General features: G+C 41.7%; 2 protein-coding genes across 2 annotated transcripts in view; one reads left to right on the top strand and one right to left on the bottom strand.

Moving 5' to 3' along the window:
* LOC104620768 (calpain-2 catalytic subunit-like) overlaps window positions 1-8,610 on the top strand; it is a gene marked incomplete at its 5' end in the record, with an annotated part of 14,811 nt that extends 6,201 nt beyond the window's left edge. The window contains 10 exon segments of the mRNA XM_010287069.1: window positions 1-112; window positions 1,416-1,452; window positions 2,197-2,262; window positions 2,828-2,885; window positions 4,365-4,429; window positions 5,531-5,599; window positions 6,165-6,243; window positions 7,219-7,335; window positions 7,827-7,885; window positions 8,587-8,610. The exon segment at window positions 1-112 is cut by the window's left edge and continues 13 nt beyond it. Coding sequence (XP_010285371.1) covers window positions 1-112; window positions 1,416-1,452; window positions 2,197-2,262; window positions 2,828-2,885; window positions 4,365-4,429; window positions 5,531-5,599; window positions 6,165-6,243; window positions 7,219-7,335; window positions 7,827-7,885; window positions 8,587-8,610 — 686 coding nt within the window.
* Window positions 8,611-10,242: 1,632 nt separating this feature from the next.
* On the bottom strand, window positions 10,243-18,340 carry LOC104620767 (apoptosis-stimulating of p53 protein 2-like). Its single transcript, XM_010287068.1, has 4 exons — window positions 18,211-18,340; window positions 17,006-17,172; window positions 13,717-13,916; window positions 10,243-10,922 (listed from the first exon to the last, which is right to left on the bottom strand). The coding sequence occupies exons 1-4, from the start codon at window positions 18,327-18,329 to the stop codon at window positions 10,881-10,883; spliced, it is 528 nt and encodes a 175-aa protein (XP_010285370.1). The 5' UTR covers window positions 18,330-18,340; the 3' UTR covers window positions 10,243-10,880.
* Window positions 18,341-18,452: the final 112 nt, after the last annotated feature.

The following is an 18,452-nucleotide window of genomic DNA, read 5'->3' as shown; positions in this document are numbered from 1 at the left end:
ACCGCTTCAAGCTCCCTGCAGGAGAATACATCATCGTGCCCTCGACCTTCGAACCCAACAAGAACGGGGATTTCTGTCTGCGAGTCTTCTCTGAAAAAAACGCAAACTCCACGTATGTTGTTTTTCTGTAACCGTGTAAGAGCGGTATGGGCACGTGGGTGATCTCTGGTCCCTCTCACGGGCGTGGAAGGATGGAGCAGCACAGGGCTGGGGTACATCGGCTTCCTGCAGACAGCGGGAAGGGGGACGTGCAACCGCCCTGCATGGATGGGGTCACGGCAGTTCTTGTTTGTCCCCAGTTTCCCCATGTGCCACTGAGGAAAGTTTGAGTAAACTTAGCAGGGGGGAATGGTGGAAGAATAATAATATTATGAAGTCTAATATAACATTATTATTATTGTTGTTGTTGTTGTTATTATCATCATCATCATCCTCATCATCCTTACCTGGGCAGACTTTTTTAGTTATTGGGCTGTAGGCAGCTGGGTACCACAGCACAGGTTGGTCTGTGGAGAGAAGAAAGCCACAGAGAGCGGCAGGCTGGGCTCTCTGCTTGGGAGATGGGAATGCCTGGGCTTTTGGCTGTCTGAGAACACGCTGATCGCAACAAAAGATCTCACACCTTTGAGGTCAGGCTGGAAGAAATTTCAAGATACTTGTTCGACTAAATGATACCTTTGGTAAAATTAAAATGGGTTTTAATGGAACTAGCTCAAACCACAACATTAGCTGTGAAGCTGTGGAAGAAATTTAGACACGGTGCATCTTAAAGAGCAGCTGGGCGAAGGCCTTGGGAAGGGCTGTGGGATCTTTCGTATTGAGTTCCCTAACTCACAGCAAGCAAACACCTTTCGGCTTGTTCTGTAATCTTTTGCTGCATGTTCCTGTAGGGGTGAGAAAACTGGGAGGTCAGTTATGTGAAGGCATATTCAGCTTTTGATGGGTCCTTAGCAGTGCTTATGGTAGGTGCCATGCTCCCACAGCAGCTGGGGGACACTTCTCCTCCCGCTCTGTCACGGCCTGATGACTTTGTCTCTCACTTCTGCTGTTTTAAAGGAAAAAATAAGAAAAAAAATTACTAGGTAAAAGTTTGATTTGCACCTGGGAGCCTGGTCCTGGGCTGAGTTCTGTAGGCAGTGGCACTAAGTGACCCAAAGGGTTATGTCTGGCCCCAAATCCTGTCTGTGGCTCTGCAGGATGTTGCAGGGTTTGTAACGTGTTTTGAAACTCTGGTTGCCATAGCTGGCAAAATACTGCTTTCACTGGTAGTATGCAGCGTCTGTGGCCAGTTAATCCAGTAACTTTTGAACACTGTTATTCCCGTAATGTAAAGAATCTTTAACTGAAACTTGAAGGAAAGGCATCAGAAAAGTGACTTGTTTTGGTTTTAATCTTGGATTTCTTTATCTTTCTAGGGTTATAGATGATGAAATTGAGGCCAATTTTGAAGAGGTATATCTTAACTTAAAAGTTTAAATGAAGATAATTTTGTCATAAGTAAGTGGGGTTGGAGTGCCTGTTCCCTGTGCAGGGCAGTGTTTTTCTATAAGATGTTACCAAAAACTGTTGTCCCACTTTGGAAACAGGTCTTTCAATATCCATAGTTGAATGTTCACCAAATGGAAACATCATAAGCAGTAATGGAAACACATGTTGTCCTTTATCCAGAGTGGTGAGCTTGGGCTTCCCAGGTAAAGGAGATCAGGCAGAGGTAACTGGAGCCACGGGAAATTCCTTTTGCTCTCCAGGAAGCCAGGAGTCCAATCCTTAGCCATAAGGGTGTTTTTGCATGCGATGTTGTTTCCATGAGTAGGTAGTGGCTCACCATACGTTTAGTCTTGCAGGAGGTGTTTCGCCTACTAATGCATCTACTACTCTGTGTGATTTTTTTTTTTTCTATTTTTTTTTTTCTTCCCAAGATAAGAACTTAGGTTTGGCTTTCTTCATTTTAAATAAAGACAGATATTTTATTTTATTTTAGTAAAAGCCATTGCAAAAGTTCTTAATTCCTGCAGGGTTTGCAACACCAGCATTTTGAGGTGCCCCTAAAAATAACACTGATTAAAAACAAAGTAAAAGCACTCTGTACCTTCAATTTTGCCATTTCAGTTGTTTTACTAGGGGTAAGGAAATGCATTAAGTCCTTCTCAGACAAAGAAGTTCCTCCGTTCCGTATTCTCTGTTTCTCTTTTCTAGACCGAGATCAGTGAAGATGACATTGAACCCAGCTTTAAAAAGCTTTTTGGGCAGCTAGCAGGAAGTGTGAGTATTTTTGTTTGGTTTTTTTTTTTTAAGGACTTGCTGGTAGCATGGGTGAGTGGGTAAGAGAGACGCCCTCCCCAGCATGGAGTTTTAATTCCTGTGCTAAGTCAGATCTCAAGCACGTACATAATTGCGCATGCAAAAATCTGTGTCGTTACCCATCTGCTTACACAATGGATTTGCAAGTGCTCCTGGCAAAAAATCTGTGCTCTCTTTGAACTGCAGGTTCTTCTTGACTTTTATCTCTGCAGGTCCCTAATTCTGTCCTTCGGGCAGAGCATTTGGTGCAGGCGCATGGGTCCCTCCGGGAGATGATGAGGACTGGGCTGTGCCTTCTCCCCAGGCTGCTCTCGTCTGCCCGAGGGCTCAGTGTGCTGATGCCTGGGAGTTGCTGGTGCTCCTGGGAAGGGGTGGTGGGACACCTTACCACTTGCGTTTCCATCCAAGGGAAACTTGAACTCCAAGGGATGTTTGAACTTGGCCAGCTTGCCCAAAGGACTCGGAGGCTGCTTATGAGATGGTGTCCATAGCTCACAGTGAAGAACTTGCTTTCCTCTTTCCGCAGGATGCAGAGATCTCTGCCTTTGAACTGCGCAACATCTTGAATAAAGTCATGGCTAAACGTAAGTACCTTCATCCAACTGCAGCTTCAGCTGGCCACCAGCAGGTTTCCAGCATGGCCGTGGATGCACAGAGTGCACCACTGACCTGGGCAGAGTCAAAGCCCTGGGCTGTGCCCCGGACCTGCCGTTCGCCTCTCCGGATGGCCACGATCATGTGCTATCTCTGCTCCTCCGGAGGGCTGTGGAAACGCTTGGGCTGTGCCTGCACTGAAAGCGTTTCACAAGACATGTGCTTTGGCAGGGTGCCTATGGGTGCCTTTTATCCCAGCATCTGCTACCAGGAATTGGCTGCAAGAAGATGAACGGATTTGATTAGGACTTAATAATAACAAAGAGAAGGCATTGCTGCTACTTTAGTATTGAACCACTTGGGGTTCAAACTGTAGCTCAGCCAATGGTCTGGGGTGTCCCTGAGGAGGAGGACAAACTTTGAAAATTTGGGCTTCTTTTTCTGTGAAGTGATTCAGAGCTTGGCTCTGCACTATTTATTTTCCTTTCCATTAAGCAGTGCTTGAGAAATTAGTGTTTGGAGAAATGAGTGTCCCTTTAATTTCCAAAGCGAAATTTTAGCCAGGTAGCCAGGACCGTGTTGTACGTCTGTGCACCAGCCAGTTAGCAATGGTGTATTGCTGGTTACCAAGCCTGATTTGATGTTCTTCCCTTGCATGAAGCTACTCACCACTGACCTCCATAGGTCAGAAGTCCACGTTGTCCACAAAGGTCCACCCTTGCCTTTGCAGGCAGACAGTAAGGGCAGGAAAGCTTTATCTCTGTCTCTTGCTTCTGTAGCACACTACAAACCAGACTAACTGGGCGGTGTGCTTGGGGAAACATCACAGCTAACTTACACCCCAAGTCTCCTTGTCAGAAAATCAAAGAGGGCCGCTTATTAGCGTCTTCTTCCCTGCTTCAGTGCTGCGTCCCTCTCATGCAAAACAAGGACCATCCTATGACCGTTTGCCCAGAGCTTTGTAATTCTTGTGCTTGCGTCCTCCCACCTGAAGCTCTTCCTCGGTGGTAAGTCCTGACCTCACTGACAACACCTCCAAGTGAGCATTGCCTCCCGCACTGCTGGATGCAAAGAGGTTGTCAGAAGTCATAGCTTACGTCAGAGGGGCTACCTAAGCAACGTCAGGCAACGGTTTCCCACCCGGCGCTTGAAGGAACTGTAGGATAATCTGTACGCAGGTATCCCGACCACAGCTCTACAGGCACCACTTCCTCCACAGTCTGCGTTGTGTAGTACTTCAACTTCGTTGTACTTCAAACAAAGTACAGCATTAAGCACACGTTACATTGAAGCAAAAAAACACTCCAAAATGACAAAGTCATCTTGCCAGTTGCAAAGGAAGCCACCGATGACACAGAAGCAAATGAGGGCCCAGTTGTATACGCTGGTTACAGGGCTCCTGAGCAATCTAGGAAGGTGGTGTGGTACAGCATGCAATGCTAATCCTGTCTTTTACTCTTTCTTTACAGGCCAGGATATTAAATCTGATGGCTTTAGTATTGAGACATGCAAAATAATGGTTGACCTATTAGACGTATCCTTTAAGGCTGTTCCTAGATCATATTCCTCTGCCTTTGCTGGAGTAGGTGAGCTGCTGCCTCTGCAGTGGTGGGTCCATACTGATGTACTAGCGACTGCTGAGGTGGAGAAGCTGCTTTTACTCTGATTCCCTGAATAAAAATGGCAGCCCTTGCCATTGCTGCTGACCGTGCACATGCACCCTCCCAGGCAGTGGGTAAAATCCATTTTCAGACAAGACTATCTGCTTTGAAGTCTTCCGAGCTGTTGCATGTTCTGGTTTAGCTGGGGACAAAGTGATGTTTGTGCTGGGAAAAGGCACCTGGCTCTCAGCATGGTGTGGATAGCCTTGGCTGTAGAGCTTGAACGTTGCATTTCACTGCTTTGTTACCTGGCTGGAGTAAGGGCATCGTAAAGCCATGAGGATTTAGCAAATAGAAAATGATGCAAACAAATACAGGAAGCAGAGAGTATGCTGACTTGTAGGAGCTTCTACTCCTAAGAATAAAGGCAAATGTGTAGGATGAAGGATTCAAGTCTAAGAATAGTTGTGTTCAGCTTCCCTGTGCAGTGGGAGTTGAACTGCATAGTTAGAAAAAGGGAAAATTACCTAAACAGAATGATGCTGTGCTATAATTTGGTGTAAAATATGGCAGTCTGTAGGGACTCCTTAGTGTTTTTTGGGAGCAATACAATGACCAGGTTCTTTTGTTAGCTGTTCTTACACGAACTTAAATTCTCCAAATAGCAGGCTTGGTTGTGGCTTTTCCTGTTTATAATCCAGACTTAGGACTCGTGCTCCTATAACTGCAGGTGTTGAACCATTGATGCAGAACAAAATGGCATCATCTCGGCTCTTTTACACATCTGTCGAAAAGATAGGAGGAGCAGAAGGAGCTTGTTAAATGGTCACAGTTTAAATGAATCAATCACCCTATTGTTTTAGTAAGAGAACTCTTGGACAATAGTTGTGTATTCGACAGGATGAGTCCTTCAGAGAGGACTTGCATCCTTAATTGCAATATTGGGGGTTTTTTCAGTATTGTCACAACTCCCGAACACAGGGCGGGGAAACCCTTTTCCTTCCTTCCAAAGAGCTTACCTTAACTCAAAGAAGAACGACGGGAGTGGTAAACTGGGACTGAAGGAATTCCACACCCTCTGGACAAAGATTCAGAAATACCAGGTAAGACACAGCCTTTTGGGGATCAAATGTAGCGGTGGCTGTAGACTGATTTGCCTCGGACAGTGTATACAATCACACTTCCCAAAGCAGGGACTCTCAGTTCAGCTCACGATGCGTGTGTGTCCTTGGTCCACCAGGTTTTGCCCCTTGGAGCCCAGGGGTGTGATGGCTTCAGCCCTGGGTGAAGGGCTGAAGGGAGAGGCTGCCTGTTTTCCTGCCTTACTCACTGAGGGGTTTCTGTTTTGTTTTAACTCGTGTCCAAATATGTTTAGCCTTCCCACTTAACTGTGTGAGTTTAATGTCAGTCTTGCTGCTTGCTTGGGAAGTGATAGTGCTGTTTTGCACAGACATTCAAGGAATTTTCTGGCTGCTCTGGCTGCTGCATTAAAAAGACTTTCTAAAGCCACTTTTAGATGAACTTGGGGATAAGTACCTAGTCCTTCAGACAAACGTTGCAAATGGTCCTGAGCAGCATGCAGGCTGCATTTCAAAATGTTTGACATCTGACTAAAGCCAAAACATGCTCTGAATTATTGACAAGTTTTGACTTTGGGGTTTTCTGCAGAAAATTTACAGGGAAATTGATGTGGATCGATCTGGTACCATGAATTCATATGAGATGAGGAGAGCGCTGGAAACAGCAGGTATTTGTATTGTTCTGTCTCTTTTTAGGATTTTATCAGTTTCAAGGTGGGTTGATAGAAGCTCACTCATCTCCTGTATACCACTTGTCAGCTGAAAAATCCTGTGTTCCCAGACCTGATGAAAGGCCTCCGTTTAATCTGGATGCGCAGCCTGGGCTCTTGTTTTTGTGTAGCAGTGTGTTGGCACGCAGGCACGCTAAAAGCATCTCAAAGGAGTGATAGGTTTGCGGTTATTTTCTCTAGTGACCAGCTTTTGAAGCACAACAATCTGGTCTCGTAACGGCATACTGTCATCTTTCAATGAGCACCTCTGGGTGACTGGGGGTTTGGCGGAAGCCTGTAGGAGTGAGGCTGTGACCTAGGGAATGGAAGTGGCTGGACCAAGGGGTGATGCTCAGAAGGGTCGATTTGCTACTGCAACCACTGAAAAGCAAATGTGAGTTATGGTAGTGACTGAGGCAGGTATCACAGAGCCCTACAATCTCAGATTAACTTCCTGATCTTCTGGGGCCATCTTAACATTAGCGTTTGGGCTCTCTGGAGCTTTCTCTTCCTGTCGCTGCGTAAGATGAGGCAGCATTTCTTTTTGTCCCAGCATTTAGATGCTCTTTGGAAATAGAGACCCATTTGCCTACAGAAAGCCATTGCTTCATCTCAGGTCTCAGGGGGCTGAGTCAGCCGCCTCATCACCCAAGGAAGGACCACGAGCTGGAGCAATTGGCCGTGTCCCCTGGGAAACAAGAGTGCAAGTGTGGGACCACATGCAGCAGGAACAACACACGTGACCTAGTCACAGCTCTAAAATCACTCCAAGTACAGAAGGGGTTGTTGGGAGGAGTTTCCAAAATGGAGTAAATACTCTTAAAATTTGCAACTTTAACCAACAGTGTATAAGGTTTGGGGTATTTTGTTGGTTGGAGCTTTTTGCATTTTTTTTTTCTTCCTCCTCTTTTTTAAATCATGTTGTATTTTTAGGGTTCAAATTGAACTGCCAGTTACATCAAATCATTGTGGCTCGTTTTGCTGATGAAGACCTCATCATTGACTTTGATAACTTTGTCCGGTGTTTGATTCGGCTGGAAACCTTGTTCAGTGAGTACATGCTTAATAACCAGACAGACTGTGTTGCTTTGTGTTTTCAAGTTCAGGATAATTTATTCAGAAAACTTTGTACTGGAACCAAGGCAACTTCAAAGCTGAGCTATAAATCCAGCAAGCCAGTCTGCATGCTCCTCCTAGATCTAGGAATCAGCCTTTTGGGCCAGGCTGCTGAACCAGAGCCGAACAGTCCTCCATGCAAACAACTAAATGTTGATTTAAAACCAAGAATCAATTGAAACACTTACAGATTGACAAATAATGTCAATATTGCAGACTGAACCATTAAAAGTGTTCAGTCTTGTTCTTGCACACGAGCATGCACTGACTTTAGAGTGACCTTTTCTAGTTTGGGGTATAGACCGTTGTCACGAGTTTTGGAATCTAGGACTAAATTCGTTTTTGATCCTGAAGCAGAGGAAACGGGAAGCCATTACAATTTGTTCCCATATTCATCCTTGTTTGTCATCTCTCTCTCACCACAGAAATGTTTAGAAAACTGGATACTGAGAAAACTGGAACAATAGAATTGAACCTCATTAATGTAAGTTCATTTAGCTCTAAAATGTTTATTGTAGTTTTTGGTTTTTTTGGTTTTTTGGGGGTTTTTTTTGGCAGGAGGAATGGGTTAACAGTAGAGACTGTCCTGCTCTATTCTGACCAATTCTGGCTGGTTATATGTATTCACAGTTGCTGGATTTATATAGCTTGTGTATTTATAAGCAGTCTTGAGAAAGGTTACGCTTTTCTAGTATGTACCTACATGACATTGTATTCTCTAACAAAGAGGCCAGGTTGCTTAAACCTGATGCCACTTGTCCCTTTCTGGCAGTAATTTTGGCTGATACGTATGCAGGCTTCTTTGCTGCCTTTTCTGTCAACAACAAACAGGGTAAAAATGTAGGTGCAGCAGTGACTCATGGTATTGACCACGTCTGCTTCTTTCTGCACCGTATGCCCTGTAGAAAGGGCTAAGTTAGGAGAAAACTGCCCTCCTACACGTGTTAAACTTGCTTATTACCTAAACATAACTTATTTCTGGACCTACATGAGGAATGTGCAGATCATCCCAAAAGTCTTCTGACTTAAATGAGGTATAAATTTAAATCATTCAGGAATGATCCTAAAATTACTTCTGTAACAATAGGCTTTCTTCCCCATGGTAGAAATGGGAACATGCATACTTGCTACAGGTATTTTTACTAAGCTTAACCTCGGGCCATTTTCCTCTCTCTCTTCTTACAGTGGCTGTGCTTTACTGTCATTTGAGCCACTGACACCAGCTCAAGAGACCTCCAAAAAGAACAAGATCAGGTGAAGATAATCAAGCAAACACACAAGTAATATCTTAACGTGAATGTGCCTTAACTTATGCATGGCAAATTTTGCACACAGTTATTAAGAAAGAAAGCATTCTACTTCGACAACAGAAGAATCTGCACCCTCATTTTTAAGTTTTATGGGTCTGACAGTCTTTCTTTATATATCCACAAAAGCTTTAGTTTAGTATAAATCCTCAGTACAACCTTTGAAAATACTGCTTTGCTAATATCTTTGTATTTAAGGTGTTTTACATGACTTCTGGAAGAAAGCTTATTATAGCTTGACAGTCTGGTTTAATAACTGCTTTCTGAATAACAGCTCTGCTCCATCCTGCATATCTAAAACTGGAAAAGGGATGGTATTGCATATCCCTGAATACAGGTGTTTAGGTAAGATATGGGTCCTTTGTGTCCTCTCTGTCAAGCCCCAGGAGTAGTCTGGTTAAATAGGCTTTGAAGAATTTGAGTAGCAAGTACATGTTTGAGCAAACTGAAGGACAAGTCTTTCCCTCCTGACCATTGATGTGCCTGTAGCAGGAGGCTGCTGGCAACCAGACTCATCCAAGAGAAAGCCCATGCTCTCAGGTGGAATCTTGATTTCCTGTATCTTATCTTCCTTTGAAATACAAGAAAGTATTTAAATAAAAACCGTAGACCTGAAGCTTGCAAGACTCTCACTCCTTCTGCAAGTAAGCACATTTTTTTCTTATAGATGGATCATCACAGAAGCTGCAGAGCTTTTGTTGTCAGGAACAGAATATGTATGTTGCCTTTTAAAGGGGAAAAACAGCATCATTCTAGAGTTGACTAGGCACTCTGGCTGTGTGTCAGTTAATGAAATAGCCTGATACTTTAAAAGATTAATACTTGAAAAACTAAAGGTTTCCCAGAAAGGTAATTGATACTAATATACCCTGTACCTGAGAGGCTGTGAACATGAGCAGATGGCTGCTTCTAAAAGTCAGCTGAAGTAAGAACTCAAGTTTGCCTACCTGAGGAAATTGTTTGTGTTCTCCTTCATACAATGTCCTGTATTTATTTCAGAAAGCAGTAAGGATTTTCCTACAAGGAAAGCAGGTGCCTGAAGGGTGAGGCAGTCCATAAAGACTCTTAAGGAAAGATTTTATACTCTCTATTAAATAGTGTTCATTATTTATTTTGGAATGATCATTTAATAGCTACAAAGGATAGTTCCATGGGAGAGGCTTTATTTGGAAAATACTTGCACCAAGATTTTCTTCCTTAAGTATGTCTTTTAGTTGCATATAACCTTTGTTAACCTTAAAAGCTAAGATTTAGCTTAATTTTAAATGCAGAAAGACTGTCTTAAATGAATGGGGGAGGATAGGCTTAATTTAATACAGAAAGTAGTTGAATGGTAGGGTCACATAGAACAGCAGTGTGTCTTCCTGGTAACACTTTCAGATGGTCTAATAAAAACTTGATACTAGAATACCCAGAGTTAAAACTTAAGAGGAGACAAAAGTTTAATGGTATCACAGTCAAGTAAAAACAAGTAAGTTGTCAAGGTCTACAGAAAGTTTCTACACTTCGGTTTCAAAGTACAAAATACAATAAATACATGAGGCTCTTTGTAAAATGAGGAATCTAAAACTACGTTATCTGTTACAGCATGTAATATTTCGAATACATAGAATTCCTAAGATGCTACAGCATTTTTAAAAGTTATTGCTTAATCAATTCATCACATGGTTGTTGCTGTTCAGATGCACTTCGGTTTAGCTGCTTTAACAAATGTTCTGCTTCCAGCAGTAAGCATTAGGGTGCTGTGCACATACTTTAATTTCTCTCGTCTGGAAAAAGCCTCGGGATAAATTTGGACAAAGCCAAGTTGTCTGTTTCATGATGATTCCTTCAATGGTAAATTGAAAAGGTCCTTGTATTTAATGCAGAAAAATGTGAAATTCTTTTCTGCCATGTTTGAATAAATCAGAGTGGGTACTTGAACATAATGGCTTGCTTAAACCAAAGGGAGCAGAATTTCATTTGCTTGTAAGCATTATTTCATCTTGTCGAATGCCCTCATCCATTTGCTAATGCATCAATCCTTCATTTGTTTTCAAAGCACATTCTTCATAGCTTTCAAATTACATTGTCATTGAAATAAGTCTCATGATACTGGAACCAACACAAAATGATTTTTTTTTTGTAAGTCATCCATGATTAGTACTTCAAGAATCTGGCTTCTGTACTATTTCATGCCAAGCTTCTTTGTCTAGGTTTAATCCTTGGATACAGCTGAGGGTAAAACAGAAATGAGATTTAAAATTTTAGTGCTTTAAAAGGTTAATTTCTTTTTTAAAGAAAAAGAGAAAAAAAAAGGAAAGAAAAACCTCTCTCTGGTGCTACAATTCTAATGTAATCTCTAGTAGCAAAAGCATGGTTATAAAAACCACCCAGAGCACTAACAAATACAAATTTAGCATTCCTAGGCAAGCTTAAAAAAAAAATACTAATCATGTCAGTACAAAAGGAAGGCATTGAACAGCACATAATTCAGTATCTTCAGCTATACCCCGATGGGTGGGCTAGGAAAAGCACATGGCTTTGTAAGTCAAGAGACTTTTGTGTTCAGTGAACTATTGGATTTCCCCTGTTTTATAAATGGAAATAGAGAGGTATTAAAGTCTGTTTTACTTTCTCTCTCTCAATGCCTATGAACTTTTACATATCTATAGCTTTGGGCAAGCTGGAAACATCTGGCTGCATAAGGGCCATGGAACTGTAGGAGCTGTGCTTTAGTTAGTGGATAGTGGGTGGCCAGTTAAATTCATTTAACTGCTCGGCAGTAAATCAGTAGCTGCTAGCCTGTGGCCCATGAGCCATTCACACATCCTGGTTATGCACAGAGACTGCCTCAGGGCGAGGACTGATGGGGCACACAGCTCGACACAGCACACAGCAGTGCCAAGACTCTTGGGAAGCGACTCTTGGGAAGCTCTTGACTCCCACTTGCAAAGCGATTTGGGAACAACTACAGTTCTGCAAAACATGACTGGTGGCATATGAAAATAGAGGAAGAAGCTTCATGCGGTTAGGAAAGATGAATCCTCCATGCTCTAAATTGCAATGCATGTCTACATTACAGCCTGAGTTTTTTGTGTAAAGTTCTCCTTAAAGATGCCCTTTTCTCTCTTCAACCAGACTCTGGCTTTCCTCTTTTTCACAGTCAGCTAATGATGAAGAGAAGACCAACAACTTCCCCCACAAGGTTTGTCTCAGCCTGCTATGATTTCACCACTAGCAGAGACTCAGTCAGCCAGTCACAGTAGCATAACACCCGATAATACCAAAAGAAATCTTTTGAACGCTAAGAACTCAGTATTTTGACAGCATTATCTTATTTGTGTTCAATTTTAGAGCGCTCTCAGCTTAGGGAGCTAGTGAGTCACTTAAGAAGGGTAGAGTACTGATGCAGATAATTTCATCTTTGTTTTTATTCAGTACACCTAACTGCAAAAGGATAAAGCAGCTGTGATAAAAACACAACTTAATATAAGAGTATATTAAACTACCAAACATTTTCCTCCATGCTGAACATCTTAGCCTAGATTTCAGCTGCTGTATTTGGAGTCCAGTAATTGCTTTTGGGAATAACCACAGAATACGTTGGTAGCAGTACAAGAACAACTGAACAGACACAAGAGCGTAACAGTTAATATTGGGCTTGGGTAGTTTTCCCCAAAAGGTTCTGTCTGGATTGTGTTGTGCTTAGAAGGATAAGTTGCGATCCCCAGTTTAAGATGTGTTGCCTTGTGCTTTTTATTACAGAAGCACAGATGCTCCTTGTGTTCTTACACACCTGCGCTCAGGCTGAGTGTGCAAACTTAAGAAGAAATAGCACGTGCACAATTCACCCTGGGGCAGAGGGAAGGGAAAAAAAAAGCACTACCATTTCTGACTTTAGTGTGCAGGGCTGCTTTCAATTTAGAAACGTTTACATTTGGAGAGGAAAAAAAAATGAGCAGAAGTGCTATGCTAGGGAGAATTTTACAGTATATTGTGGGTAGGTCTGACCTGAAAGTGATACAGAAATTAAAACTGATTTTACATTAGATACAGTCGTTCTGCAAAATCCAACCAGTTTAAGTGTAAGGATTATCTGCATGAGGAAGCAGGTTCAGCCTCTTTCAAGCATCATACATCAATCAGCTAAAATTCACAGCGGTTAATCTTTAGCATTGGCAGAACCTCTTATCTCCAGCAGCAGGGCAACTGGATATGTAGAAAAAAAAAAGCTTAATGGAATTTTTATACATGTGTCCATCTGCTGTAGTTTTCTAGCAACTCAGCCATGAGGAGAAATACGGGGAGATAATTGTAAGTATCTATTATTTGTACACAGTGTTTTTTTTTTAATGAAAGAGGTAATACAGAAGGTGACGAGGAAAGGAGAAATCATTCATTTAAGGCCTTTGACATGTGGTTAAATATTACTTAAAGAGCACAGGAGAAAACAAAGATCTGCCTTTATTTGGCAATGTGATCTCTTTTTCAACACTAGGAAAAAAGATAACTGTAGAATTTTGCAGTGTTTATCTTAAAACTCTCTGTGAAACCATCTCAGATCACAAGGTGCACTGTGTACACCCAGACAGGGGAGGACTCATGAGTCATTCTTCATACACATTTCAGCTCTTAAGGCCCTTTGTGCCAGTATATCACTTTCTAAAAGAGGGGAAGGCCAGTTCTGTTCACATGCTCAACAAAACCTTCTGCACACGTCATGTTCAGATAAAAGGTTTTTTTTCCCCTCTAAGATGGTGAGACAAGGTTAGTCTCCTAGAACCTGCTATGGCGGTGTGGTGATACAGATTACATTAATGGGCGCATAAAAGAACAACATGTGTTAGGCATCTAAACAGAGGGTGTTAACCCACTCTGCCAAGTATGCAACTCCCCAAATGAGTAAGTGGAGAACTTTAGCTCCTTTCTCTTGACTTTTGAAATTAGACTTAACCTAGATACATGCTATGTAAACTCCACATAGTGGGTTGAGGTTTTTTTGACTCTGGAAGTATCAAGGACTCACCCCTAGCAGGTTGCGGGGAACATAGCCTTCCTTGTCATTCAGCCGTGCCCACCACCACTCAATTTCATCTTCATCTTCCCGGCGCAGGATTGTCATGCAGTCTCCCTCTTTCATCGAGAGCTCATCTTCATTCTGAGCCTCATAATCCCAGAGTCCATAAATCACTCCTTTGTTCATTATCCCCATTTTCTCCTGGACTCCTGCAACATTAAAAACACAGAGCAGCTCAATAAAAAAGTTCAACAAAAAAAAAGAAAAAAGACAACAGTTGGAAAGACTGCTGTACTCTTACTGGAGAGCAGTCCAGGGAAAAAAACAACAAAAACAAACAAACCAAAACCAAACCAACCTCAATTCCTATCACACTTAGCACCTTGTTGTCATCAGCCTACTGAAAGTCAGTCCTGGAACAGGTGGCATTGTGAAGTTAGCCTGTGCACATGGCAGACAGATTCCATGCTTACACATGTTCAAAAAATACAAGGTAAATGGGGAGAGGAGCAGTGACTGATGAAAGGTGGTATTTTTGTACTAGCGTTCACACTTCCTACACCTAAGTGATGAGCAAGAAACACATGTATGTACCCTTAGTTCATCAGTAATCTCTTTTTTGTCAGATAGAGATAGCAATACCTGCTTATGTTGACCACCACTGTCATTTTGATGCCTGAGGTGTCATTTGCCACCCATGCCACTTCATTTCAGAAGTTTAAAACAAGCTGCAGTTCAGACTTAGACCTGAAAGATTGTCTGCTACCCACCAGCTGTTTTCAGTTAACTCAAACACTTTTATCTCGGCAGTTCTTCACTTCTGCCACTATTTTAACTATTTTTTTTAAACACTGACTTCAGAAACATAATTCTGTTAAATTGCTCCTGGACCAAAGTTTTGGAGTACATGCACACACCTTGCAGATGTTATTTAGAACTTGCTCATTTTACACCTGTAGCCAAAGATGAAATACTGTTCTTTCTGTACACATTCCTCAGCTTCTAACCAGCAAACCAGAAAAGATGTCTCAATCAACTATTATACAAACTTTCTCTCAGGTAATTTCCTTTTTAAAATACTGAATCCTACTGAGTTGTTTTGTTTGGTTTCAGTGTTGTCAGGAACAAAGAGTACATTGCATGACGTATTGCAAAACTTGTCATTTCCCTTTCCATCTCTTACCTATTACAACCTATTGTATAGGATTCTTACTTATGTCTGCTAAAGGAAGCACCTGCTCACACCAGGTCATCACATAAAATAAAATTACTTCCACTGCGTGCTTAATTCTGCTCAGAGAAGCTCTCTCCTTGCATTTGGTACAATTAAGGGTTAAGACTGGACACTGAATATCAAAGCAGACAAAGAGAATATTCACACAATGGATCTGGTCTTCTAAAAAGGTGGTAACAGGGTAGCAGCGCAAACATGCTCTTAGAGACAGCACAGGCATTAAATCTTAGAAAGTGAAAAATTACATACTTAAGCAGCATCAGACTTGTCATTTAATCAATGCTAAGGGACTAGCAGTTTTATTTAAACCTACCTGTACTTGTTGATGATATTCAATATTGTGCATCATTTACAACAAAAAGGGGGTAGGTGAATCAATGAATTACACCAAGGTTTCTCACCTTACAGACAAGTTTACAGGGCCACGTTTATAATGCGGTATCTGTTCTGGAAACAGACAGATACACATCCCCAAACTTTTTACAGCCGGAAACAGATTTAGCCAGTGAATGAATTCCATACTGTAACTATACAGTCTTAGCAATAGGACTGATGCCTAATGGAACAATATGGAAATTGGATAGCTGAATAACCAATGTATCAAGAGATACCTTAGTTTTGGTCGTTTCAGTTTGGAAAAGCTGGCAGTAAGCCAAAGCCTTACAGTCCTTTCAGGACCCGCTCAAGAATGTCTCATAAAACAACAAAAAAAATCCCAAACCCAACAAAAACCAGGAGTATCAAGTGAGATTACCAGATGGTAGGTCCAAAAAACAGCACAAAAAAAAGAATGTGTTTCTTTGTGCTGTATATAATAAAACCATGGATCTCCTGCCCACAGGATCCTGTGGGCTGTTTACCTGAATTTAAGAATTAGACAAATTCCTGAAAGAAATCACTCAAGATCTATTCAACACAAAGATACCATCTCTTAACTCATATCAGAATTAAAACCAGTAAGAAATATTGGACAAATATTATTACTTTTCATTTAGTCCTACAATCTTCCTTGGGCATTTGCTGTTGATGACCACCACTGGAGTCTGGATACAAAACTAACTGGAGTTTTGCTTAGCCCACAGATTACAATATTAGTTAAATAGGGTCCCTCCCTTCATAGGGAAGGCTATATATTTGGCACCAAGAGATACAGTTTTCAAGCTTAGTGAGGTTAGCTGGACAGACTGTTTTGAAATATGCTGTCTGAACAGCTTATAGAAACTCAGATCTCACATGTTGCACAAAACCAGAAAGGCTGTATTACAGCTTTTTACACCATATTACATTGCTATTACTCTAACCTCTTACAGATAGATGACGCTCCACCTAGTAGGTGCGTAGGGGACAAGAACTTCATAAAAAAAACATACAGAAAAGTAATTTAAAGCCTCATTACATACAAAACATCCAGTAATGTAGTTTAAAACCTCATTGACTAATACTCATCATACCCTAAAGGGAATTCATCCTCTCTGTTATAAGATAGCTCCCCTGTAGTCTTAGTCTTTGAATAAAATCTAAATTTAATATGGGATTTCTTTTTCAATGCCAGCGAAGAGAAAGGCCAGAAAGATAAAGTAAAATTCAATGCTTAGAAACCTTCATTAAGGCAGCACCTTGGCAATACCTTTCTTGGTTCTGAAGTGCACATTAGGAAATACTCCTCCTTTAAAAGATGCCAGTAGCAGATATGAACTGCCTACTGAGATAGCCATACTAGTTTTGTTTTTATGTAAAAAAAGTACTTATGTGGTAAGACTCACCTAATCATCACCTCACAGTAATGTATTTGTCAACGAGTGCTGTTTAACTCATTTCACGATTTTTGATGTAAGGGAACATTTCGTTACTCAGATCCTCTCTGTAGGTTCAATATTATAAGGTTAGTCTTGATGGACCTCATTTTGTGACAAGAAGCTGGCTAAAACCTCTCCCTTTGCAAGAGAAACTCAAGGCATGGGCGTACAACCTAAGCATGCAACTTACCACTTCTCATCTTAAAACATACCAAAAAGTGCCAGGTGAGTCCCTAGCATGCTCCAGAACTCAGTTGTCATCACCTACCGTATAAGAACTGGGAGCACTGTGTGTAGCCTTCCTCCATTTCCTCACACTTGTCTGCAGCCGTCTGCATGTCACTGTAGGTCATCGCAAATACAGCTGCACCTGACTCCACCAGGAACTTGCACACCTGCACGTTATTGCACGATGCTGCACAGTGTAATGGGGTCCTGCAAGCCAAGAAGAAAAAGATGACACATTACTTTTATTGCTCATAGTGGGGCTTACAGACTCCTGGGGGCAAATTACTTTTGTGCGTGACCTCTAGCAATCAGTACTGCATCGCTGAAGGCTTCCCACCAGAAGCACTTAACCAGGATGTCAAGAACAATTGCTTTTCATAGATAACAGGAGTTACCAAGAGCTGCTTGAGCCCTAAAGCTGGGTTTCCATCTGGATCTCTAGTTATGCTACCTTCTTCCTAATCCATTAACATTTCAAGAACATTCATTAGAGCAATAAAAATTAAAAAAAAAAAAAAAAAAAAAAAAAAACAATATTAGAAAACCACTCAGAAATCCTTCCGACATCATGCCTCTTACAATCTAGACAATTACATCAAGACTTGGTGACAAGTGCAGGTAATTGGGATAACTACTGAGGCCAAAGGACCACAAGAATCTTTATTCAGTCTTGGGCCTTAGACATTGTTGTAATAGGCAAAAATAATAGTAAAATCACTGCCCCCCCACCCCAATAAATAAGCTCCCTAGCTACCTGCAAAGATTTGTATCCCATTATCAGTTGCAAGCCTAGGCTGTGGTTTTCTGCTTTGTTTTTAAGTTGTCCCGAGTATTGGACAAAGAACTGAGGACAGTTTGCAGGGCTAGATACTGCCCAGAGCATGTGTAAGCTATAGGCTCTCACACAGACAGGACATTGGGAATTTCAGCAAATGGCTCATTATGCATAAGCTGTCCTCAATATCTCAAAGAAACACAGTGATTTCCTGACAACTGTATCCACCCTACCGGGCCTTAGACACACACTTTTTTCTTATAGGGAGTATTAGTATAATTTGCCTATTTTCTCCTCTGGGCATTCTCGTATGATGCCCCACAGAGAACTGCTGTTGCTCTATTGTGGGAAAGTCATTGCCAGCTCTATAGGAGCAAAGTGAAGGCCCTTCTGAGGGACCTGTAGCAGCCTCCAAGCCGTAGGTCTCTTGTGGAGAGCATCTGTAATGTACTACTTAAAGAAAGCCTTACCATCCATCACTGTCTGCAGCATTCACATTCACACCGAATTGCACCAGGAACTTCACAATTTCCGTGTGCCCAGCACACACAGCGTTGTGCAGTGCAGTAATCCCTTCGTCGTTGGGCATGCTAGGATCTTCAACCTATTCAGACAGAAAAGGAGCCATTCACGTTCTGGTGAAACTCTCTGTAATAAGCATCTCTTCATATATACATATATATATATACATATATACATATATATATATATA

This window comes from Phaethon lepturus, unplaced genomic scaffold (assembly GCF_000687285.1).
Source record: "Phaethon lepturus isolate BGI_N335 unplaced genomic scaffold, ASM68728v1 scaffold43235, whole genome shotgun sequence".
NCBI classification, from domain to species: domain Eukaryota; kingdom Metazoa; phylum Chordata; class Aves; order Phaethontiformes; family Phaethontidae; genus Phaethon; species Phaethon lepturus.
Note: the sequence above shows the minus strand (reverse complement) of the source record. Positions and strands in the feature narration are given on the sequence as shown.

Bases quoted from the DNA above. Each gene is read 5' to 3' on its own strand.
- LOC104620767 (XM_010287068.1), bottom strand. From the start codon at position 18,329: ATGCCCAACGACGAAGGGATTACTGCACTGCACAACGCTGTGTGTGCT. The intron at 17,173-18,210 runs GTAAGGCTTTCT...CTTGGCTTGCAG, and splicing joins GCTGCAGACAGTGATGGATG to GACCCCATTACACTGTGCAG. The intron at 10,923-13,716 runs GTGAGTCCTTGA...TTTTACCCTCAG, and splicing joins TTCCCCGCAACCTGCTAGGG to CTGTATCCAAGGATTAAACC.